Source organism: Mya arenaria, chromosome 10 (assembly GCF_026914265.1).
Source record: "Mya arenaria isolate MELC-2E11 chromosome 10, ASM2691426v1".
Classification (NCBI taxonomy): domain Eukaryota; kingdom Metazoa; phylum Mollusca; class Bivalvia; order Myida; family Myidae; genus Mya; species Mya arenaria.
In genome coordinates this window covers 47,421,898-47,448,088 of record NC_069131.1, presented here as the reverse complement: position 1 = coordinate 47,448,088, position 26,191 = coordinate 47,421,898, and the positions used below count along the sequence as shown (strand labels likewise).

General features: G+C 34.2%; 2 protein-coding genes across 2 annotated transcripts; one reads left to right on the top strand and one right to left on the bottom strand.

The window, feature by feature from the left end:
- Positions 1-1,872: 1,872 nt before the first annotated feature.
- On the bottom strand, positions 1,873-18,411 carry LOC128206159 (tetratricopeptide repeat protein 39C-like). The gene is made up of 13 exons (XM_052908453.1): positions 18,140-18,411; positions 15,959-16,007; positions 15,260-15,397; positions 13,164-13,707; positions 11,927-12,024; positions 11,147-11,240; positions 10,732-10,786; positions 9,858-9,910; positions 9,046-9,279; positions 8,689-8,786; positions 7,753-7,857; positions 6,727-6,765; positions 1,873-6,486 (listed from the first exon to the last, which is right to left on the bottom strand). Exons 1-13 carry the CDS (start codon positions 18,295-18,297, stop codon positions 6,400-6,402), a joined length of 1,752 nt encoding a protein of 583 aa, XP_052764413.1. The 5' UTR covers positions 18,298-18,411; the 3' UTR covers positions 1,873-6,399.
- Positions 18,412-22,161: 3,750 nt separating this feature from the next.
- On the top strand, positions 22,162-24,240 carry LOC128204194 (uncharacterized). Its single transcript, XM_052905574.1, has 3 exons — positions 22,162-22,563; positions 23,032-23,161; positions 23,419-24,240. The coding sequence occupies exons 1-3, from the start codon at positions 22,395-22,397 to the stop codon at positions 23,471-23,473; spliced, it is 354 nt and encodes a 117-aa protein (XP_052761534.1). The 5' UTR covers positions 22,162-22,394; the 3' UTR covers positions 23,474-24,240.
- Positions 24,241-26,191: the final 1,951 nt, after the last annotated feature.

Here is a 26,191-nt window from a genome sequence, read left to right as displayed (position 1 = left end):
TGTCCATCATCGCCACTAGCGGATTTAGAGGGGGGCGCATCCGGCGCGCGCCCCCTCTAAAATCGTCAAAGTTTACTTTTTATGTCAATTTAGGAGATAAAAAATAATAAAATACGCCCATAATGCATCATTTCCAACTACAAATTGTTAATTTTTCTTGATTGCTTAACCCCCAATCCATATGCAAAAAGTTTATGCCATACACTTTCGGTTCAGAGGGAGGGGTGCATGTCAAAAGGTTGCGCCCCTAAGCTACGCCCCCTCTAACGTTGATTCCTGGACCCGCCCCTGATTGCCTATTGTCAACATTTTCCTTTCACAAGAATGATCTTGGATGGTTTCCTTTTAGATTCATTAAAATAAAATGGTTACATGTAAAGCTATGGTTGCCATGGCAAGCAAAAGGACACACTTCTCAGAAACTGCTGGCCTGATTTCAAAATAATTTACATGTATGTTTCTTATGAAAATATTTATCAAATTCCTTCAAGCTATGATGTTTAGTTTAAACCTTTGGGGATATGGGTTGGGGCTAGTTTTAACTATATGTATATGACTATATTGAAAGCTTAAATTATTGTCCTGTTGTATATGACTATATTGAAAGCTTAAATTATTGTCCTGTTGTATATGACTATATTGAAAGCTTAAATTATTGTCCTGTTGTATATGACTATATTGAAAACCCTGAAATCACTGCCCAGATTTCAAATATTTCTAAGTAGGCAATTTATATCAAATTCCTTCAAGCCATGTTGGTCAGTAAAAATATATACTGGGGCGGGGCTAGTTTTCACTATATGACTATATGGACAATTTGAAAATCTTTTCCTCAGAAACCACACTGAAATAAAGTGCCCCCGAGTTATGATTCCTGCAGGGTGCGCAGCTGCACATTGATATCTATCTATGTACCAAGTTTCAATTAATTGCTTCAGGTTATTTTTGAGGAGTTTGCATTATAAAAAATGGACAGGGGGAGATAACATTGCAATAAAGTGCCCCTGGGATATAATTCTCGGAAGTGGCAGTTTGGAAAGCCAAATCTTCATCAGTGTCACATGATGAAATGTTTGACAATGTACAGGCAAACCACTCACAGGTACCCAAGGAATGCAAGTTCATGTTCTACAGACCACACCCTGGACCTTGGCCCTTGTCCGACACACTAGCCAGGGCAAGGGAGACTGGAGTATGCCTGGTGCAACAGGGCTACACTGACAGCCAAACTAAACAATCTATGTGTAGATGTACAGCATTCAGGGTCCCTTTTTAAAGTTAACCAGTTACCCTTTATCAAAATGGCTGTGGAGATTTTCAAATTTGTTGACTGAGTGATTTTTAATGTTTGATTTTTGCCCTGTTCAATTGAAAACATATACACTCGCCTAAATAATCAGAAAAACATGATTCAAGTCTGTGTTTGAAGAGAAGTTGTTTGAAGGAAATTGTTGACGATTGATGGCCGACGGACAATCACCTAATCACAATAGCTCAAGCTGAGAACTTTGTGCTCAGGTGAGCTAAAAAGGATATGATTTAGGAACAGATAAAAGAATATTTACCTTTATGAATGGGTTTTTGGAATTAATACCTCTGTTGCCACAAATTCCAAAATTAATAAAGCGCCAAAATGTCGCTATTTCGTTTAATCTGTACCTTTAACATGCTATTTCTTGTTTTGATCATTACAAGAAAATGAGTTAAACATAATAAGGCATTAAAATTAAAAACAATTGCATTAACCTTTATGGTGCGCCATTTAAGCAAGTTGTGCCTTAATCCTACTTGTGCAATATGCACCAACTCATCAGCAATTGAAGGTAATACACTATTTTGCACCCTTCATGAAAATTAGGACATAACTCGACCATCATTAAAACCATTTATTTGACTTGCTACAAGCCAGCATATTGTCATTAGTTCCAAACATGTTGTTTTATGTTAATATCTCGAAGGGTTCATAGTTATAATTTTGACACATGTAATGCATGCTGAAGACACAGGTTTTTTAAAAATCCTCAAAAAACAGACAAGAAAATACAATTTATTTATTTCAAATAAAGACTTCAAGAACATTTCTTTCATGTAATACTATTGGTATAACCTTTGAATATCCTATAAAATCAATAATTTTAAATGTACTTGTTTAAAATGGTTTCAATGAAAACTGATGACTACAAGTATTGTTTTTATGTTTGAACTAGCACGCAATCTTATCAAAGTATTTGTATATGGACAAACATATCGGGTGCCTTCAACAACCACTCGGTAAAAATAAGTGACATAAATGCACAACAGTGCCTTTCAACTCAACCAGAATTACTTGATAACAGCAAAGCGCGACACAATTCCAAGCGAAATCAAGAATGGAAGCAAAGTGAATGGAGAGTCAAATTTAGGGGCCTTTTATTTATGTTTTAAATGCTGTTCATGGTATTTTAGGAAGCTGACCATGAAAAAGGAAATGGGATTTCACTCCTTAGTAAAGTCAAGGGCATTTTTAATTTGCAAAAACACAAATCTGCCCTTTACATTTGCAAGAAAACAGCTCTGCACTTTACATTTGCAAGAACACAGATCTGCACTTTACATTTGCAAAAACACAGAACTGCACTTTACATCTGCAATAACACAGATCTGCACTTTACATTTGCAACAACACAGATCTGCACTTTACATATGCAATAACACAGCTCTGCACTTTACATTCGCAAGAACACAGATCTGCACTTTAAAATCTGCAATTAAACAGATCTGCACTTTACATTCGCATAAACACAGCTCTACACTTTACATTCGCAAGAACACAGATCTGCACTTTAAAATCTGCAATTACACAGATCTGCAATTTACATTCCCCAAAACACAGCTCTGCACTTAACATGCGCATAAACACAGATCTGCACTTTAATTCGCAAAAACACAGCTCTGCACTTTACATTTGCAAAAACACAGATCTGCACTTTGCATTTACAAGAACACAGATCTGCACTTTACATTCACAAGAACACGGATCTGCACTTTACATTAGAAAGAGTACAGATCTGCTTTTTACATTCAAGAACAAATATATGTGCATCTACCATCTTTCGTGCATTCAAAGACACTATTGACATCTTATGGAAGGCACCCAATAGAGAAAAATAGTTTAATTAACATTATATAAATATACCACTGTGGTGTTGGTTTAATATATCAACAACAAAAATGAGAAACTATTTATGAATAAGATTTGGCACAATGTTGAGAATTGGGAAAGATTACAGAACACAAAAATAAAGACACACTCAACAGTTATAATAATGACACACTCAACAGTCACAAAATAGATTGGTCATATACATTAACCAACAAAAAAATCTGGTACATGAGTTAACATAGAAAAAATGCACCTTTTACAGAAAATTAATCATTATATTTTGGAATTGCAATTACTAAGAAAAGCAAGCAATGGGTAATTGTATTATGAATATAATTCAAGTCCAAAGAAAGTACTAGTAGACTAGTAAATTACACATTCTAAAAATAGACTATTGTCAACATGCTGTAAAAATCATTTCACAAGATAGAAATATATAAATGAGCTTTGAATAAATATTATAGCTATATTTATTGTTTGATTTTTCATTTGATTTAAAACTAGATTGCATTGTTTTTGAAAACAATGACAAATTCTGTGAGATATCTAAAAAAATAAACCAGAAATAATCAAAGTCATAGTCCAAAAATAAACCAACACTGACCCAAAAAAAATCCAGAAATTTTACAAAATCAATTTATTCCAGAAGCCAAAAAAATCTCATGAAGTAAACTTCAGAAAAAGAGAAAAATTCTCATAAGGAACTACAACCATTAGTAAAATAGAAAGCAAATAATACAACATGGAACAACTTATATGTATCGAATTTGTAACATAAAAATATGTTTTGCCATCATGATTAATGAAATGAGGAAATGGTATAAAGGGAAAAGGTGTATCTACTCCTTTAAATAATGCCACTAAGAATCTTCTCGCTTACACATCTCAAAATGGACAGTTCAGAGAACCACTTCTCATTGGATAAAGCAAAGCTTCAAAATGTGCAAATAGACCCTAAAGTCCTACAAAATTTAAGACATTGTGAAAAGACAACCGAATTCATTTAATTGAAATGGATTTATAAACAAATCTAAGCATTAAAATTACAACCAAAAGTGAGAGAAAAGGTATATGTATTCCAATAATCGAATTAAAGGCAAAAACATGTACACAAGCAGGGTTCCCGCTGGCAAACACCATTGTCCCCATTTGCGAGGAAATCCAGAGGGAACCCAGCACATGCAAATAAAACATTGAAGGTATGAGTACTGAACAAACATTCTGAATAAAAGATAAATCTCCATTTAAACAAAATCAGAGTCATCAGACTATCTTTTTTTTAAATACTGAATCAGATTTTTCCCCATATTTACGAATTCCCCAATTTAATTGAAAATTCTAAATCTCAAGTTTTGAAACAATGTCATGGTTTTCTTTCAATAACTGTCAACATACAACAAAATATATCACAAGCAATTACCTTCTTCCAAAATATAATAATCTTACATGTATCAAAACACAAATAGTAAACAGATTTAGCAAATTTCAAACTAAAAAGAAGACAATTCTTTTATCACACAAAAAGCAACAGCAATCGAGAGATCAAAACACACGGATAAACATTATAGATAAAACACTCTTTGCCTTCATGAAGCAATGTTTCTTTCAATCAACTAGAGTATCACAAATAAGGGCCATTTTATACACATTTTTGACCAGCTAAAGCTGCACTCTCACAGATATACTGTTTTTATAACTTTTATTTTTTATCTTTAAAATTAAATAGAATGAGAATTTTTTGCGCAAATATCTGCAAACCAGTGAAACAAGACTGCTGACAAAAGGACAGATAGCAGATATTCAGAATTGCGTTCATAAATCAAGGTTTTTAGCTTTTAAAAAAGCGTTACTACCGGTTTAAGAAAAATGCATATAACTTCAATAAAATTTGCGATCTAATTTTTGTCATTTTCGCATAAATTGGCTCGTTCCAAGACAAATAATAAAAGAGTTGTCGAAACGGCCAATCTGTGAGAGTGCAGCTTTAAGACATAACCAAACAAATAATAAGATACAGTTATGGGTAATGCTGAATATGATCATTGTCATAGTGAACATAAATACAAAGGTTAATAATAATATCTGTAGCAGTTTTTTGATCCAGAAAAACATAAAAAAATACATATTTGTAAATGAATATAATGTAAGCAGAAAAATCACATTTAGAAATTATGAAATGTTCCCTATAAGTTCTCCATATAATCAGCTATCTAATGTTTTGGTCCCTACATAACACTGCAATTCAAGTCGAGTTATGAAAATTGAACATGGTCTACTTTTAAGTACAATAAACATTTCACTACCTAATCTTTATTTAAAAAATCATTCTGAATATATCCAAACCCTTAAACCTTCAACATCGGGCCCCAATTTCTCGAAACTTCTTAAGCTTAACAGGCTTAAGTCGCTTATTTCAAATAGCCAAAATACATACTGAAAATTGATTTTGATAATTGAAAAATGGTTTATTCATATAATCAGACAGATTATTCCTTCATAATTTCTAAAAAATCTTGAAGAAGTAAATATAACACATTTTATAGAACAACAAAAATAGTGAGATTAGCTAAATCCTGTTATAAGGGACTTGAGAAGTTTTTCAAGAAATTGGGGCCTGAACATCAACATGCAATATTTTGGATGTGATTGTTTTTGCATTGTAAAGCATTTTTTCCCATGGTTTAAAGTACCAAATAATGGGCAACTACTGGTAGTTGAAAAACAACTCAATATTTTTTCATCATAAAAGTAGTTTCAACACTGAACATCGTTTATCCTTTGTTAACACTTAATACCTTAGTGAATACTGTACAACATACAGAATTAAAACAAAGTGGTATTTTTGCAACAATTTATACTAAATTTAGTATGCTAACATCTAGATACAAATTTCACCCAACAAGTTAAGCGTACAATATCACTAAGTATACTGTAATTAAACAACATACTACTTGTTCATTTTCTAAACAGTTTAAATAAACACACAGGCTGTCTGGTCACAGGAATGGTAAATTATTTCTTTGAAAAGAAAAAACTCTGTAAATCATTGATGGATTGTAACCAATGCTGAAGTTAACATGACTGTACTTTATATAATATTAACCGTGTGTATCAAAATTCTCTTAATTTCTGTTATCATACAGATAAGATTGACAGACTGACTGGCAGAAAAACTCTTTTATACTCAACCCAGAAAGTTTGTTTTGGCGAGGTATGATAATTTTGATCGATATGAGCAACAATCTGCTGATACATGTTTAGGCTTTCTCTGACTTCATCTGTTTGAGGGCATTGTTAACTCTCACGACCAGACGGTTTTCAAAGTCGTAATCTTTATGCTTCTCCTAAAATGGAACAATGTTTTAGTTGATTGAACAGCTCATATAACTGCAATATAATAAAGCAATTAGATCAAATTAAAGTTTCCTCGTAGTACCAAAAGTAGGTTTAGACAAACAAAAATGAAATTCATTGCATAGTACAAAATACCAAGAACTAGATTATTACAGAGAAATAAGAAATAAAAGCATGTTCTAAATCTGTATGTATTCGGTAAATATTATTTCGTGTTAAAAATATCTTACCTTAATTTCTGTGAGAAGAGATTTGGCTTTTCCAACAGTCTGAAAAAACAAGCACAGAAACTAATGAAGTGCTTGTGCTAGAGTGTGAACATATAATGTATGTAACTTGTAGTTGTGTTAATGCATTAAGAACAACCACAACTAGTCTGGAAACAAAGACAGATGTCTCCCCTCATGCTTGTCTCATTCTGTTCTACGACATTTGACATTCGAACATAAAGAAAGGATTGTCGGTATTATGTTGAGGAGATGAACATTTCACCCATGTTTCATGAAAATCCTTCAAGGAGTTACCAAGCGGACATGAAATCTTTGGCATGAACCTTTGATCTTGACCTTGAACTGCGACCTTGAGCCGGCATGCCTGGAATGTGGGTTCTGCTTGTTGTCATGATGAAGATTTGACTTGAATTCCATGAAAATCCTTGAAGTGGTTTAGAAGATATGAAGCAGACACTAAATCTTTGACTCAATGACCTTGAGCCAGCAAACTTGGAATGAGGGTTCTCAGTCATTTTGATGTGGTGAACAATTGACATGAGTTTCATAAATATCCTTTAAGGGGTGTTGGTGATACGGAGTGAACATGAAAGTGTGACAGACAGACAGACAGATGGACGGAGGCTAAAAAAATGTCTTCCCCTGCATAGCATGGAAGGAAAAAAAGTTCAAAGCATGTTTGATGTTCTAGATATAAGCAATGGGAACTGAATGTAGAAGTTGATCAACTTTGTAATACAAACTCTATTTAAACTAAAACACTGTTCAACATTTATCATTGGACATAGAAGAGGACATGTAACTCTGGGTGATGATTGGCTGAAGATCATTCTACAGGTAAATGGTCAGAGAAAAACTATTTGAATTACCGATAGTTCAAATCTTTTCCATTCTCTGTTCCCAGAGCCAAAGCTTGTTAGTCAAACAGAATTCGTCTTAAGACAGACATGCTTAAACTGGAAGAAACTGCCCTAACATCTAAATGTTTGAATCTAGCGTTAGTTCTTTGTACAGTACAAACCATACCTCTGGTTTCTTCATGTAGATGGATGCCATTTCAAACTTGGCAAAGGGAGGAACATGAAGCTCGTCCTTCATACCTGAGTGTCGGGCCAGTGACTCATCCAGGCACTGGAAATAGTGGCAAATTCAAGGTGCATGTGTGTAAGTGCATAGTAATGGATAAGGCAATATTGTAGACAAACTTTTTTGTTTTTTCTTAAAACGCTTACATGTAATGACTTAGAAAATCAGAGACGTCTAGTCAGACTCACAGACCATTTAATGCAATGCAGTTTTTAAACAAAAAAGCAATGTTCACAATATTTCATGAATGATAATTTAAATAATTAAAGTTGAAACGTATTTCATGAACAGTTTTTATCTGACTCTTTACTCATCCAGGCTCTGTAATAAAGCAGATACAAGTATGTTTAGTTTCTAAAACATGTTTTAAACAAAGTTTAGAATGAGAAAACGACCATATACGCATGTTTGCACATGTTTTTTCATTTGCATAAATGCTGTTGGATTTTTTGTATTATTTAGTTATGTAACATAGCTGCATGTGTAACCTTAAAATAATCAAGTCATTTAATTATCATTATTATAACTGGTCCTAAGAAAGCGTAAGGAATTTTTAATGACACACGCATGCAAGCATTCAGGTGCAAAGTTCAACTTTAATCATGTAAATACTACATTAATATTCATAATTTGACAACACATGTTTCACATGCTAAATAATACTGTTATATTCATGTTTCACACCTATAATATAACAACCCATGTTAATTTATTTTCTGTTCAAGAATATTTTCAAACAACCCTCATGTAGCTGCGGGGCTGTTTTCTCCTCTCCAAACTGACAGCTATAGAAGATGGCCTTCTTCAGATAAATGATTCAACAACCCTTGTTTACTATTTTCACTAACAAAACATTTATGATCAACCCTTGTTTACCTGCATTGCCATTTCTTCTTCCCCGAGCTGATGGAAGATGGCGCCCTCCAGGAGGCATTTGAGATGGAATGTCCGTGGGTCTGTCTGCATGTCACATACTAAAATAAGGAATAAAGTTTATAGACAATGGTTTCACTAAATTGTGCCTTTTAGTAAGGTATTACCTATCATGCAGTTTCAAATTTATTAATAGACATGTGTTTATACAGAATGTTTCTGTTTATATTAAAATATATTAAATATATTTAAGTATTGACTTAATATTATATTACCAAAGGTGTGAAATTGAAAATTTTGAAATTAAATAAAAATTTAAATTAAAAATAAATGATAATTTTATTTTTTCATTTATCATACCATCATGGAATGGTTTGAGCTCCTCAGGTGTGAGAGTTGGTAGCGCGTGCCACAGGAAGACTAGTTCGAGCGTGAGCAGTCGACAGTACTCTTGGGATGGCAAGATTTTCACTATTTTCTCTGCCTTACGAGAAACGTATGCCTCAATCTGATTGTTTTTCTTTTTCAGTAATCCGGGAACCATCTTGAACAAGTCGTTAGCACCCTTGGTGTCCCCCATACTTCCCAGGCAGACTGTCAGAGTATTCAAAGGAAGAAATCAAAAACCATTCTTTTAAGTGAAAATTACTTTTAAGGTAACCATACTTTGTTAAGTTGACATTTTTTTCAAACTATTTAAGGAGGTTTTTTTTTAGTAACCCATATCTTTAAGTAAACTATATTTCTAAATAATGATGACCATTCCCAAATGAAGTCTTATTTAAAATAAAGTATATTTTAAGATGAAGAATACATTCAAATAAAAAAATGATTATTACATAAGGGCATTACTTCAAGGTTATTCAAGTAACAGATTTCACTTGTAAGGCTTGAAGTTCAGTATATGATATTACGTTTTTCATGAAACATTCTTAGTTTTCATGAGGTTTAAACTTTCATATTTGGGAGAGAAGCTTCCAAAATGGATGGCGAATAACTTTTTAAGATATATGAACCTTTCGTTCTAATCCTTTTCTAGATTGTACATGTGTTTTCTGTTTGTCTTTATGTTATGTGTTTACACGCGGATAAATAAAATATGTTTAAACTAAAATGGATGGCAAAGAAGTTTGTACTTCCAATTTTGAATTTGTAATGGGACCCATAGTTACCTGCTTCCATGTATGTGTAATAACACTTGGACCACTTGGTATCTTGCCTTAATCTGAGGAGAAAAACAGGAAGTACACAATAAGTCCTAATTTCAAAAAACTTCTGAAGTATAATAGATTAAAGAACCTGATTTCATGAAGCAAAATTAAATGTCATTGCTTAATTTTACATCACAAAAAGACATCTATACATATTGAATTTCAATAAGAAAATTCCAAAAATTATTCATAAAACAAAACTTGATCCTGTTGGAAGTGACTTGTTTGAGATATTGGGTTCAGGCAATGACAACAATTGTAGTGACTAGTTTGCATATAAATGCTCATGTTTTTCTCATTTGCGAATACCCCAATAAATATTTGAGCCAGATTAATACTTGCTAAAAATAATACATTCCATGCTCCAGCTAGGCCTAAATAGCAGGGGGAAGCCCTTAACTGGCACCCTGCTGCCTTTTACTAAGTGCCCTTTCTGACCTAGCAGACAGCCCTTTTCAAATCCTGGCTGGAGCCCTGCCGTATATTGCCCTAGACAACATGTGTACCAAGTTTAATGTGTTATATCTTTAATAATAAATTTATAGTCATGGCCAACATTAAAGATTTGGTGAGCTACCACCAATTAAGGACAACACCAATGCTTTTACAATTTATTGACCCCCCCCCCCCCTCAAAAATCAAACAAGCTAAACGCAAGATTTTTTTAGACATGAGCTTTTATCACATCCATGGAATCTAACATAAAGTATTACAAATCCTTATCTGTATGTCCATAGACTTCAACACATTTTACACAACAGTGATTTCAGCATACTTCACTATGATCATTATCATCATTTACACCATGACTTACCTCATGTACACCATGACTTACCTCGTAAAAGCGGCGAGTCCCTCGCGCCAGTTCAGTCTCATCATGTTGCACCAGCCTACAGGAAAAATGCTTCAATTAATCATAATTATAATCAAATCTTGCAATTTATTTACATTGTTTTGGGTTTTGACCACTATTGGGTCGAAAAAAGGCCCCATTCCCAAAACTAAAACATATATGCTTTAAACCATATGTAAAAAAAATCCCAATTTCTGTTTTGATATTTTTTAATAACATCAAACAATTAAACCCAACAAAACATTTTATATGAAAAAGAATATTCTTAAAGAAAAACACTTCACAGTCTTTTTTCTGTTTTTTTTTTTTTAAAGCATTTTAAATTATGAACCATTATGCATCCTTTATATACATGTAAGCCCATAATAAAAGACTTAAACAAAACGTTATTTCCTACCAATCTCATAAAGACACATCAGCTCCAGTTCCTTCTGTCCGTCTGCGGACTTGTAAGCTTCGTTGTACAGTTTCAGAGATAGGTCCATCTGCTTCTGTTAATGAGAACAGTGTAAAAATTAGTTAAAAATTAGTTTAATATGATTTTCGTTAAAAATAACATTTGTTCAGTTTAATAAGAAAATACACGGAAAGACAAAATTTTGGAACATCATTTACATGTTGGAACAGGTAAACTTTTCAAAGCAATAGAAAAACATAAAAAAAACCGTAAATATCTGAGAAGTTATATGAAACATCATTAATCACTGGAATATTGTTATATAACATAATTCTGTGCTTTTCCACTTTTTTAAATTGGACAGTGAACTATAATCATACAAATGTTTGGCATTCTAGTTTCCACAAGCCTCAAAAACATTCATACATGGAACAGAGATCACTCATAAGCACACAATACAGCCAAAGTTTGAAAACAGCAGTATGGGTTTGATTGAAAATGTTCATTGACAGAAATACATTGGCTGAAATTGGCACAAGCCTGAAAGCCCAGTACTGGTAAAAAGCTTATATATGTATATAGCAGGGATCACTGATTTCTTTTATGGCAAACACAAGTATAAGGATTCGAGCTTGTTTATTCAAAGTGTACTTTGTGTACAATGTCTGGCAATGGTTCTAAATTGAAAAGAATACGTTCTTAAAAAATCTTTAAGAAATACATGTATTCAATGACCCATAAAGTACAGAAGATAGCAACCAGTTAACTGAGACCACTTACCCTTAGCCTATGTACTCGCCCTTGGAAGAAATGGAAAAGACAGGAGTTGGGAAATGTTGCCTGCTTCGCTTTGATCAGGTTCTCTGCTTCCACACAACCTGGAGTGGGGGGATAATTGTACCACATAATACAATTTTAATATCTGTGGTTTTGATAAAATCAAATATGAACAAAATCTGTGATAAATTATAACATGAAATCACATTTATAAATAGAATCATTTTTGTTTTAATTAAAAAGATATTGAGCCAGCAACCCTCTTTAACCTCCAGTACCTGGGTATGCAAGTTACCGTATGCCCTCTCAAACAAAAGGTGTTCAAGAGGCCTTACAGAACCAATACATTTCTTTATTTGTCAACTGAAACAGATATATTGGTCAAAATAGAGTGGGGTTTTAAGTAAAGATTTTGCACACTCAGTCACTGACAAATTTACATTGACATTTAAACAAATAATTGTTCATCAAAAGTGATCGAGTCCCGGTTTTTCGTTGATTTAAAATGTAGGTTTAATTAACTTTTGAACTATTCGCGATCAGTAGAGTACGAGTTTTCCATATTGGGCTTTTGTGTGTACTGTCCCCCACACCAAATGGCTAGCCACACATCGTATATTTGGATAACTATACAAAGTAAATGTTTAAAAACAAATATATTTCTGTTTACGTCAAAAATCAGTGAAAACCACTATAGGTAGTATACAAAATGTAAGGTCAGTTGTTATGTTCTCCAATATTCTTACTTGAACATAGCTACTCTTTTCACTAGAAATCATTTCCCTAAGTCTTCACACCTCATACAATGGGAAGCTAAATCCCCCTTTTAGGCTTCAAAATTCCACTTTTAAACCATACAGGGGATGTGTTAGGGTCAAGCAATAATGCAGTAATGTGCTAAATTTTTACGAGAGGCAAATATGTAACCTTATGAACTTCTTATGACCCAAACTCTTCACTTTCATTTAGCATGAAAATAAGGATATAGAAACTAAATTAATTGATGTAAGTGCTTCTTACACTGTCATTAAACAAAAGCACCATGAAGGGAACTTCAACACTCTTCTTTATTTTTTTCAGTTGAACAACGGAATAATTCAACAATTTTAAAGCCATAATTATGGATCTTGCTTAACATGTGCGTAATGTTGCTGTCACTCAACGACAATGACAACAAGGCAATAACAATACCTTGATTTTTTTGGAGAATCACAGGAGATAAATGTTAAATGAAACAAACCTGCATCATATCCATTAGCGCCATCTAGAGCGAAGAAAGGTCGTAAAACTGTGTGGTACCATAGAAGTCCCAGCGTTGCAAGTGGGGCATTCATTGCGTCTGAGTTACAGGTAAACTCCAGAGACTTGAGCCCGAGAACTCTATCTCCTTCAAAACCTAGAAACTCTATTATCTTGATTATCTTGGGTGGTATCATTGACACACAAATCTGGAAAGTCCCATAACCAAAGTTCACAGCACCTTGCAGCCTCTCAAGCACATCTGACGGAATTTCGTTATCATTTCCATCAATAGGACCCTCGGAAGACATACTGGAATTTGAAATACTGGATTTTGATTCAGATTTTTTGAGCTTTGATTTATCTCTTAGACTAGTGATCTCTTTGTAGAGTTTTTCGTAGATTTTCCAAGCCTTGCGAAGGAGCCAGCCCCCCTTTATGTAGCTTGGAATGTCCTGACCGGTGAACACGAGAATGGACTGATACAGCAGTGAGTCCCCGACAATCACCTGACGCTGAATTCTTTCCTCAACACTTACAGCAGTCTGTAATAACAATGTTATGCCTGTCAAAAACGTTTTTCATTCATTAATCAATCAGCATCTATACAAATATTTTTAAAAATCATTACCTTAAGCTGAACTCTCAAAAACTTAACGTTTTAACAATTTCTTTTTTATTTTTTTGTCTTGGGACGAGCCATTTTTTGTGAAAATGCATAAAAACCAGTAACATACCGTAAGACTGCTGACAAAAATCAGGTTGCAGGTTCTCATAATTTTGTTCAAAAAATGATGTTTTATGTAATTTCTTAAAACGTTAGTAACGGTTTTAGCCATGAAACATCTGCAATCACTGGTTGTTCGATATTTTATAATACGCAAAAATTTGCTTATTCAAAGACAAAATATAATAATGTCAAAACATAAAATCGGTGAAAGTGCAATGATTTATTATGCAAAAGGCAAAAACAATGCCTTGGACATTTACAAAATGGAAAGAAAATTAACAAACTTTTTAAGTTAACACCATGATTAATGCACATAATCAACAAAATATTGGACACAGCAGTTTCAAATAGTTGGTGGTTTATATGTTCAGTTGCTTCATTCAACTTCAGAGTTTCAGAGAAACATCAGTCAGCAAACACAAGATTAATCACATAATACGTAGGGAGTGAGGACCGGGGGCTGTCTTTATAAAGCTTCTTAGTGAACATTTACAACTTCATGAAAATTGCAAATTATTTAACAACGAATATTTTGAATGGCCTCTATTTCCCATCAAATTTATTTATATGCAAGAATTATTTGATATTTTTCCTGCTTATTATCAAATTATTGGAATAAAAACATTGTTTCCAACAGCAAAATAAAATAACACTTTGCATTAAGTTGAATTTTTGACTAAGACGCTTTAGGGATACACAGCTCAAGGTCTATTATATATACATAATTTATAATCCAACATTGCTTTGAATGAATCTCTGAGTGGTGATTTCTTACGACTCATTCAACACCTACATTTCAACTAGCTCTCAGCTAAATAGAGTGCATGCCAATAAATCAGAGGCAATTGCATCTTTTGCAGCAGACAGCAAAAACTTTTTCTGACAAAACACATTTCCAGACAGAAATGGAAGTTAATGAAATGAAGATCTATATATTATGGAAGACAATGACATTTGCGAGATAAATCTGTTCAAGGATTCTGTTGTAAATTGTGTGTCACCTCTGATAGTTTAAAGTACACACACTTGGAATGGCCATTTCCCTGCTTCCATCACTTCTTTTGCACAAGCATTGAAATTTTAATCAATGATTTATTTATCAAAAAAAGAAGAAAATAAGATAACTATCATATATTCAGGGTTCTCAATAAGTTTCCGTTGAACAGTCTCAAACAGTAAAGAAACTGACCAAGTACTTCTTATTCTACCTAAAATTAACTTATTTTTCTAAATTCGAACCTGCCCAATTGCCATTTGAACTGTTCATTTTGGCTGACAGACGGTTCTTATTAAAACCACTTTATAATAATTACATCATCAATAAACTATTTTGAAAAAATGGGTTCAAGTCAGCTATCCAATCGTACCTTATCTTTTTTTTTCTTCGACAGTTTTTTCCTGATGGACTTGACAAAGCCGTCACTGACTTCACATTTCTTCTCTGTTTCCTCGAGAGCCTTCAGGGCTTTGTCCATCTGCTCTTCCTCGTAAGACATCAGTCCTTGCTGCAGAGTTCCAAGAATATACACTTCACAGTAACATGATTCACACATTCATATTCATGATTCTAGTATACAGAAGCGTTAAGCTGATTTAGGTCACTATTGCAGTCAGGTAAAGTTTGAGTGGATCTGGTAAAATACTGCCAAATTCTCTTTAAAGAACCAAAAAAAGGGAAAGTCTGGTCTGGTATAAGCTGTAAGTCCTTTGTAATGCCTGCTCTAGAATCTGTTCCCTGGGTAGAAACCAGTAATTTTTAAAAGTCCAAGAGACAATACCAGTTGTGAGGCTTCGGCATAAACACGTACACACCTACAAAACTAGACTGGTCTCATCCCCTGTAGAAGAGTTCTAGGAATAAAAGCAAAAGTTTTTTCACTCTGGTTCCTTATATAATTTTGGGACTGTTGTAGGGGAGTGCTGCAGGTGCCATGAGAACGGCATATCTTTTTAATTAGGCTGATAAAGGTTTAATATTTTATTACGGACTTAAAAAAAGTGTTAACCAAACCCTTTTTTTGCCCTATGCATAGTCCTTTCAATCAACATATTCTAAAATGTCTTACCATGAAAAAAACAAAGCTGTATCCTCCTTGCATCAATGGACTGTCTTCCCTGAAATGCAAAACACCAAATCAACTTCGTCCTTGATACCCAGTTTGTTTGTGTTTGTTTAAATGAATTTATCAAGGTCGTCCCCATTGGCTACATTATGGCTTGATTCAAACATGCCGCCATCACAAATTATATTATGTTTTAGTGACATGAGATAGAAGTGACAGCAATTCGCAGTCAAATCCAGACATTGGAAGACTTGAAGAAACAGAGTGAGATACACGAGTCCCGGGTCCAATACCCTAGCTCTTTGCGAAGAGACCTCTTGGTTCTTTAAAGAGCTCATTGTAAACCACCGATACAAAGGATACAAATTTCCTGAGTTGAACCAGTACTGAGTACAACACTTCTCCAGTACCTTTTAAGTGGCTCGTCCCAAGGGCTAGGCATGGGAGCTACTGGTACCATATTTTAACATCTTTTGGTGTTACGCGGCCAGGGTTTGAACCTCTGACCTCGGCACCCGAAGCAAACTCTCTACCACTGAGCAATCAGGGCGGTTTTTCAAATGACCAGAGTTCTCTTCTTGAATGGTCTTAAATAGTAAAGTAACTGACCAGCTACAGCTTATTCTACTTTAAATTCACCTGCTGTAGAAAATTTAAACATCCCAATTGCCATTTGAACCATCTGTTTTGGCCGGCATCAGCTTTTTAAACACTGTGGAATCCTGTCATTTCATTAGATGCCAGAGAAATATCTCATGCCATATGTTGGAAAATAACCAAGAAGGTACAGTTGAATATGAATCCTCATGCATTATGAAGTTTTGCTAGCCTATTCCCCCACAGTCTATTCTGTAGAGTAAACGGAATAATATATCATTGGTTCCATATCAGTGAATGCATAAACTTGGGTTTTAGCCAGGTTTTAAAAGGACAGGATGTTGACGGAGAAAAGGCCATATTAGGAATAATTTGGAAATTATGAATTTGACAGAAAAAGTTTGTTCCTATTCATAGTTTAATATGTTATGATTTAATCAAAACAAAATAAAAATTTCAAAGTCTTAATCATTTAATTTTATGGAAGCAGAAGGGAGTCCTAGTCTAAAATAATAGATGTTTAAAATGGAATTCTTCTTATCCCTTAAGTATTTGTCAGATCAAAAATCGAAAAAAAAATCTGTCCACATACAAACATTTGGACAAAATGGCCCATGCTGGTCTCCATGAGGGCATGAGGGTGACACCAAAAAACGAGAGGGTGACTTATCCCACTCCAAGGCAGGAGTAGTTTATATATTCCTTACAGTAATTAAAAAAAATAAAAAAATAAAATCATTAACTAATCATTTACTAATGTACTTTACTTATTGTTTACTAATGACTTTAGTAATGTTCTGTGTATATATGTTTCTGGTATCAGTCATCATTATCATTAAAGATATAAAACCTGGAAGTTGTTGACTCTCATTTAATATTGACTGAACTCGTGTAATCAGATGCCATCTGCATTTAAAGGGAAAGTTGCAATGAAGGAGTTCTTATAATTCAGAAGTAGTGAAGAAACAGATACTGCCTATTCCTACAAAAATGACCAGCTTTTCAAACTCTCTTTTTGTCGATCTCTGATATTGGATAGTATCCACTACAAGAATGGGGGGTCACTGTAATAAAAGCGGCCTGTTATATAAGAAATAATGCTACATTAATAACCTATGGCAGGTAAAAATTAAGTATCTTATCATAAGTCATGGAATGTGTCCGCATTTGTCATAAATGTGTTCAAGACAGGTCTGAAATAGGCTTATTTTTTCTCAAAGGTTCTGCTTTCATCAGTTGCCATGCATCTCAGGTAATCATATTAAATTCCTGAATCCTCTGGAAGAGTTTTTTTGTCACTAGCAGATGCCGGGAGTGGCACACCTGGCGCCATGCCTCCCCCTCTAACAGTCCGAAGTTCCTTTATAATGTGTGTATCCGAGTAAAAATGAAGTAATTTAAATGCACCATTTTGGACTAAGAATTGTTAAACAGTTTGGAGGAAGTACACCCAATGCCCCTGTCAACATTTTAAACCATTTAAATTTCAGTTCATAGGGAGCAAATGTCAATTCCTGGATCCGCCCAAGCTCATGGAGTGACTGATGAATATGCGTGCGACGGACTTATATAAACAAGGTAACATACTTGTACTTCTGAAACAGTTGAAAGGCGTCGTCAAACTTGTTGTTTAGCATCATGTTGATTCCGTCCCTAGCCAATTTATTTTCGTCAAAGTTCTCGCCATCTTCTTCAATACTATTTGATGACTCCATATCATTCGCGATTTCGTTTGATTCTGCCATGATTTAAATCGTTTGTATAACCTTGTCAATGATAAACTTTTCGGTCACAGAACAAACTTGTATATGTCAATATTTTGCTATCGAACCCACCCGCTGTCAGCCATGTTGTGTACATTAGCACTTCCGAGTTACGAGGAAATAGGACGGTTACAATATGTCATATCCGAATCAAACATATATAGAATAAATCGAGGCTGTGTTCGATATATATAAAATTATTTCATATATTGATGCATTTTGTAACCAATTATGACTGATCAACTTCCTTTAAGGGAAATTTAATTACGCATGTTCTGATTTTGACATTTTACTCCTTTCACAGGAAAGCAAGGTTCAAAGGTTAAAATTGGTGTCATCGTCGTACAACGTGATCTCTTCGAGCGAACAGGTAGGCGGACCTGCAATCACTCTTCTTTTCCTCGTTGTACATCTTTTGTTTATATTCTAAGTTTCGATCGACAAAATTTCATTAATAAGTTTTCATGAATTAAATTAATAATTATGGTTTAACAAATATGGAATGATTTAGTCATAACGTCCTGTGTCAAATGGCCAAGTGTTGCGGGTAACTAGCATATTTGGGCCATCAAGCAGTTGTTTAAAACGCTTTCTTTACCACAAATCATGTTTGAAAATCGGCTCATTATCATCGGATATGAGAAAAGTCTGGGTAGAGGCTCTGAGTATTAAGAGCGATTTATTGCAAGCAAACCAAGGTTACGTTCACAGAGCCCGATCGGCCCCATTCAACCGGGGTTGTACAAGGTTTAGATTTGACTTAGCGCTGTTGCAGGTCACAGCCTTCTTAATATTCTACAGACAATTGACATATTTGCTCATGAAAGAACATGGATTTCTAGTGCTTCACAAGCACCAACATCGGGAGGAAGTTGCACATGTGTACTAAACAGTACTGAACTCGCATTTGAAAAAAAGTTATTTCTTATGAGAAAAGTAACAATTGAACGTAACAACTGTGTATTCGATAAAGTGACCAAATTCGGTCTAGTTGTACAATCAATGTGATGATAATGTAAACAAATTGAACATTACTATACCATGTGACTGTGGGTAAAAAGTTAATTAACGATCAATTTTAGACGGCGGTCTATCGAAATTATAATGAGAAATGACTTTTATAAACCTCATGCACAAAAAGGGATAATGTCTCACGAAGTTTGTTCAACAAACATGAGACACCGCCCGTATGGTGTCATTTGCATTGACGGATTCACGCGACTGACCCATTTTGCATTCATCACGTGATCAATGGAAAATAACGGAATGGGTCAGTCGTGAGTATCCGTCAAAGTAAGGGCTGTTAATAAGTGGATTTATTTTCTATGTAGTTGTGTTAAATGGATGCATTCATATTGGTAATTCAGTTTAGTTGATTCCAGATCAGTTACCGTGATGGAACCAAAGATTTCTGACGTGACAAAACAAGACACACGTGCATTTTTGCGAGAACGGTTCCTCAGAATGATGGGAGCATTGAATGGCCAGGAGGCAGACATACAAATGCACGGGAAAACTCGAGTGTCAGGGGTATTGCGGGCAATGGACATAGACGTCCACTCTTTGCAAGTTAGCGACCTTCAGACACCGATGGGAGTGTTGCCAGAAGCCGTGCTGCGTCTGAACGATGTTAAAACTATATCGATTGACAATTTCAAGTGAATGAGGTTGAGGTTTTAATTGTTTTAATTGCAAGAAAAACCGAAATTGCAAAACAGAATCTACAATCTGAATAGAAAAGATTTCGGACGCACAACATTACTTTTGGGACGCAAATTAGTGACGATGTATTTGTACCGTGGTCAGTAGAAGTGATAGAATAAAATGTTACAGGAATATATATATATTGAAGCAGTTTTCAACGAATGGTTTCTCTTAAAAATGTAACTATACTGTCAGAGTATGGATTTTCATAGAGATCGATACAGTGATCAAATCAGTTATTGTAATTCTAGTAAAATTCAAATGGACACGTCGACTTCTTATGCAGTTTGATTCTTTGTTTATGCTTTATTAACAAAAATATGTGAATGGCTTTGTCACACTTTTCATTTCTTAAAAAAACACCAAAACATAAAGTTCGTGTCGTTTTAGCCCTCTCTAGACAAATGGAGTAAATCTTTATTTTCAACTAGTCTTTTTTGTTACAAGAAAACGACCACAGAAAAATTGCACGAAAGTGATAAAACTACCGTGTTTATCATTAGTTTTAACACTAGGAAACACAGCAGCATCTGGACAACAACAACGATTGCATTTATTTAAATCTATTTGAGTACTGAAAAGTACAAGTACGTTTGTATTGTAAAATGTATCAGACGGAACGTTTGAAAAGTGGATATTAATGCCAATATGCCATTAACCGCTTGCTGAGACCTAAACGGGTTTACACATCAGCAGCCAGTTGCACAACTCTGGATAAGTTATCCAAAGGTTATCTTTTGGCTAGTTTGAATAGTTCAGGTGAGGTTTGACAACATTAACTTGAAGGCCCTATGCAAAACTACATGTCCTGTCTAATGTTATACATCGTCAAGTATTTATATAGGATATGGACCATGACCGATTATTCATAACGTTTTCAGTGTTCCAATTTTGAAATCCAGCATAAGCAAAGTTGCCGAAAACAATGTGTTTTTAGAACAATCTCGTTATTAATAATTTTACATTATTTTGATTTTTTCTTGTCTTACAAACAAGAATCAACTTTTATTTTTAGTAGCAATAATCAATATCGAACGGATTTACCTGTTACATATTTATCAAAAGCAAATTCCTCACCACTTGGCAGAAAGTATTTACTCCTATTCGGTTTTAAATTCAGTGGAATTGGTGGGAAACGCATAACAACAATGCTCCTACGCAGACAACCGATGTATTGTTTGTGGAATTTACTACTACTACTACTACTAGTAGTAGTTTTACAAATACTAGTACTAGATTTAAGACCTTATCAGTGTGTGAAACCAGCCAGAAAATGTACTAAGTTGCCTCTAAGCTAAGCGATAAGGAAGTAAAGGTAAAAGGAACTGTGTGGTCAAGGAAACAATCCCACGCGAAATAGGGACGGACACACACCCACTACAATCTTCAATCCCATTTTCATTAATCGCATATATATAAACAATGTTGTCTGAAGGGCATTGCATTCTTTCAGAATTGATCGTCTCCCAGACATCTGAATAATAAACAACAATGCTTCGGTATGAGAATTTAATTTGTATTACTTTGTATTCATTTCTATAGATTTCTGACATTAATCTTTATCAATAATTTTAGGAAGCTCACAAATATAAGACTTTTGGCTATTGAGCTTGTTTCTGTAGGTTTTCACATAAGTATTACCATATCTCTGCTGAACAACTTTACCAAATACCTTTTATTACATAATTGTATTGATAAACCAAAACATATATAGTATATATAGTACTGCATTTATAAGTATACATGTGTAAAAATGCTAGTTTCTTGTTGAGTTATGGTGGCATATTACTGCCGTAAGATAACCTGATGGCGTTCGCAAATTGTTTCGTGTTAACTTTTAACTACTTAATTTTCGTGATAATAATCTTAGAAACTATCCAGTTAATATTCGCGATTCTTTTTTTTTGGTAGGATAAATATCATAAGAATAAAAACAGGTTTGAAAGTGCCCAGAACACCATATTGAGTAGGAACCGTAACTATTAATATATATTACAGTGCTGTTTTTGTTTTCGACACCCTAGCTTGTGGTTTCTATCGAAGACGTACATGACAGAATATTGTGTGGTCTGAATAACCAGTGAAATTATCAGATAGCAGAAAGCACAACAATAGTAAATGATTGGCTAATGCATAAAGATTTACCTATGGTCTACTATAGTCTCATAGGGTAAAAATAACTTTTATGCTCATTTCTTTCAAATTAAACTCTGTATCCTTAATAAGAACCACTGTTTTCGACATTTATTCATCCTTTCTGGAGTATTAAAACAATATTATTACTTGTGGGAAGTCTTATGTTGGAATAAGAGTGCATCTTTGAGAGTTCCCTGTACTTTTATAAATCACCCCTTCAGAGGCCGTAAAAATTAAATATGCAAGTAGCTTTCCTAACGTATTTGTCAAATTACAGATCACAGTGTCTTCTGACTGTCCTCGTGGTTTCCGTCTTTGCAGCGCCAACCAAGAGGTTCCTGTTTCAGAGTCAGTCCTTCTTGGAGCTACACCAGTGTCCGCCAGACTGCCGCAGGTTCCTGTCTGAAGGTATGCAATGTATAGTTATACTATACATGTGATGTTGTATGTATATGATCATATAGGAGTATTTTGTCTGAAAGTATTTACTTACTTAAATTATAGTTGGTATCGTGTACCATATTATATTACGTACTATTCAAAAGTAAAGGCAAAAGTGGTTACCTCTGATTCACGTTATAGAGTTTCTTGAATTCATATTTTATTACGTACTATTCAAAAGTAAAGGCAAAAGTGGTTACCTCTGATTCACGTTATAGAGTTTCTTGAATTCAGCCTTAGTCATAGTGGTGAGGTTTTTGAAATATTGCTTTATCGTAAAATATCGCATATTTTTGTGTGTTAATTATCAGGTAAAGTATCAAAAAGTAAACCGTACTTATGCCAAAGACATAAAGCGCATGATAATATTCACTGTCGACTATCATGGGTTCACTTAATCATCTAAACGGGCCCAACTTCCTCTTCCTGTTTCAGCTGAGTTCCGTCAACTGCTGGTCATGTCCACCATCAAACCAGAGCTTTGTGAATCTCATTGCTCAAACATCATGGCAGCAAACACTAGCCCGATTCTCATCCGCACAGTGTGTCCGTCTGTCTGTAAAACGTAAGGGAAATACGTGTTGTTTAACCGAAGATTGCTCCATGTTATAATCACAATATGATGGCATTTAGTCATTTGTTTCTGATTTATTTTGTAGGAAAATAATGTTACAACGGCCTTTTGTAAAGCTTTTGCATTTTATTCTAAGTTTTATTTTATAAAATCATCTGTTTCGCAGACGGTATATCCTGTTTAAGTCCCGTCAAACTGACATAACGATTATGGCGTAGTTTAAGAGGCTTTTTTCCTTTTCTTTTCAGAGTTGAACGAATGATATATACAGAAACGAATGGCGCAAGTCTCAATAAAAATTGAAAAGACACATTGTGAGCTTGCAGCATCTCAATAAGAATTAACCCGGACCGTTTATTAAAACGAGTGATTTGTGATGTATTGCTAAAAATGGTTTATATACTATTCACATGAGATCACATTCAATATCATATTCATTTGAACATTTATCACATATTCTCATTGTCATCAACTGCTTTATAATATCCGTCTTTGTATGACACAGCCAGGTATAGGTCACGAGAAATAGGCCACAAATTGTTACATTCAAGTACATTACTTTTAATTCATAATTCCAAACAAAGTACAGATTAAACTCAAATACTCGATGTTTGAACTACAAGCCAGTTGATGTATTAACACCAGTTTCACCGCAATTAACAGGAGAGTAAAACGTACAAGCCGATTAACATATAAACATACGTTCAATTACATGGACCATTGGCAGGAGAGTCAAACGCATGCCAAAATAATTATCTTAATGTCCATGACTTATATGATGCTAGAACACGTCATCGAATCAGGTGTAAAGAAACGTTAATTAATAATTTTCAAATGAACTGCATTGTTAAGAACAATTTTGTTAATTGTATTCATCTAGATATCTTGTTTTTCTGTAATATAATGACAGACAGAAAGACAGATGGACATAATGACAAAGCTGTGAATATGGTGGTCTGTATCTACCTGTGGAAACCCATCTTAGTAAAAAGAATATTCTCTTTTCTGATATGAATAAAAACCTTTTTTGAAGAAAAAAGGGGGTTTCTGTGTTTTCTGTATAAATAACTATGCATGTAATACTGTATTTGTAATATCGCTGTATTTTTCATGTTATGTTTTTATTAATGTTTCCCATGTTTGTATGTATTTTGTTTTACACAATATTTCAATGTTATCAATTGAACTTTTTGTCATACGCAATGCCTATATTGAGATTAAATAAAATTATAAATATAGCTTGCTTATAGCTTTGTTACGAAATATATTTATACAGTTTATAACTGCGCCGATGGTCAGGTTATATGTCCACGTTGAACTATGTGTCGGACATAAACTATTTTTCTGTCATATACTTTACTGAATATGTATCCCAAACGTGTACACAGTTAATGATTTGTAGGCAGAGAATCGGATCATGCTCAGCTATCTCTAAAAATAAATAAAACAACATCAAAACGATATTAAACGAAGACAGAAAGGTTCGGTTCACAACATACCATATAAAGGGTTTATCAAGTTAATAATTGTTTATTAAAAACGTATTGTCTATAAATCTGTACAATTACAGGGTGAGCAATCACGTGACTTCATCGGGGTTTTCACATGGGTCACCACGGTTCAAAACCGATGTAAACAAGCTAAAAGGGGACATTTATTTGTAAATACATTTTTTGAGAGAAAAGATGTGAAAATATTTCTTTGCCTATAAAAGACTATGTTTTTTTCTGCTTCTACACGAATGAAATAGTTCAGATTTGATTATATTTTAACGATGCAACCCTTGGCCAAAATTTCAACCTGACACTATTGTAGAACAGTGCAACGCTGTGTGCGCCGTGATTCTTTGTTTAAAATAGCACAGTCCTTTATTGTCTAAGAAATATTTTCATATCTTTTCTCTAAATTTTTATTGACGAAAAAATAAGGTAATGTATTATTCAGACATGAAGACGAACACACTTTCAGTGTCTTTAACAAAGGATAGAATACTTTTTTTTCAACATTTTAATGATATACTATACTCGTAGCAGCATCAGAGGCTTAAGCAGCAGCAACAACAACTATCCAGAAGACAAGCTCATTCGTACACCAGTTGGCTTTTTCCTACTATGACAAAGGCATACCAGAGACAAAAAATGACTCCTTCGCCTCTGGAGCTTGGCATCCAAAGGTTTTTACTGGAAAACATTACCTTCTTAGTACTGGCTAATCCCAAAACAAATTATCCGGGACCGTTTATCGATGTTATTTCACTTGGCTTGTTAATGAACGAAGAGGTCTATTCGGGCTGCTATTGTTTTGTTTTCGTTTTGTTTAATATATTGCGTGCATATACATTTATATAAATAAACATAATATATTTATTTAATATTTCAATTTAGTCAAATCGGATTTTATGTTGATGAAAACGCATTAAAGGGATGATTAATGTGTTATGGTTTGTAAAAAAGGGAATTTTGGCTGGATGGACTGTTCTGTTTTCTGAGTCTATCTCCTACCCACGAGCATCTACTCTCCAGCGTGCTCTCACTTCAGATGTCGTATGCTGAAGGATAACTCTCCATAATTTTGTTTGATAGTATTAGCTTTATGGCAGGAAAGTGACATTTTTATGGGTTCCGTTACCGTTGTGACAAAATCATTTTGTGTTCGAGCCAGTTTAAGGTTTCCATCGGGTTTGAAGAAAGCCTAACAGCAGCTCAACACAGCCGAAATAAACCGCATATAACTGCCAATCAAACTCTTTTATTTGACCCGGAATAATGAAAACTTAAGGAAATACTCCGAATTACTGCGGTTCTACGTCATTTAAAAAATGCATGGAAATAAATATGGATAAGGTAAACATATTGTTTTTGTAATAAAGTGAAAAACGGCTTGTTTCTTTATGTTTAACTTTGAAAGCCACAGATTAAATTTGCTACATGCTTAGCAGGTATACATGTTTGAGTCTTTTCGTTGAGGTAAGAGGATATCAACTTTGATCAGCTCAAACTTGCTTATTTAATGACGAGTAGG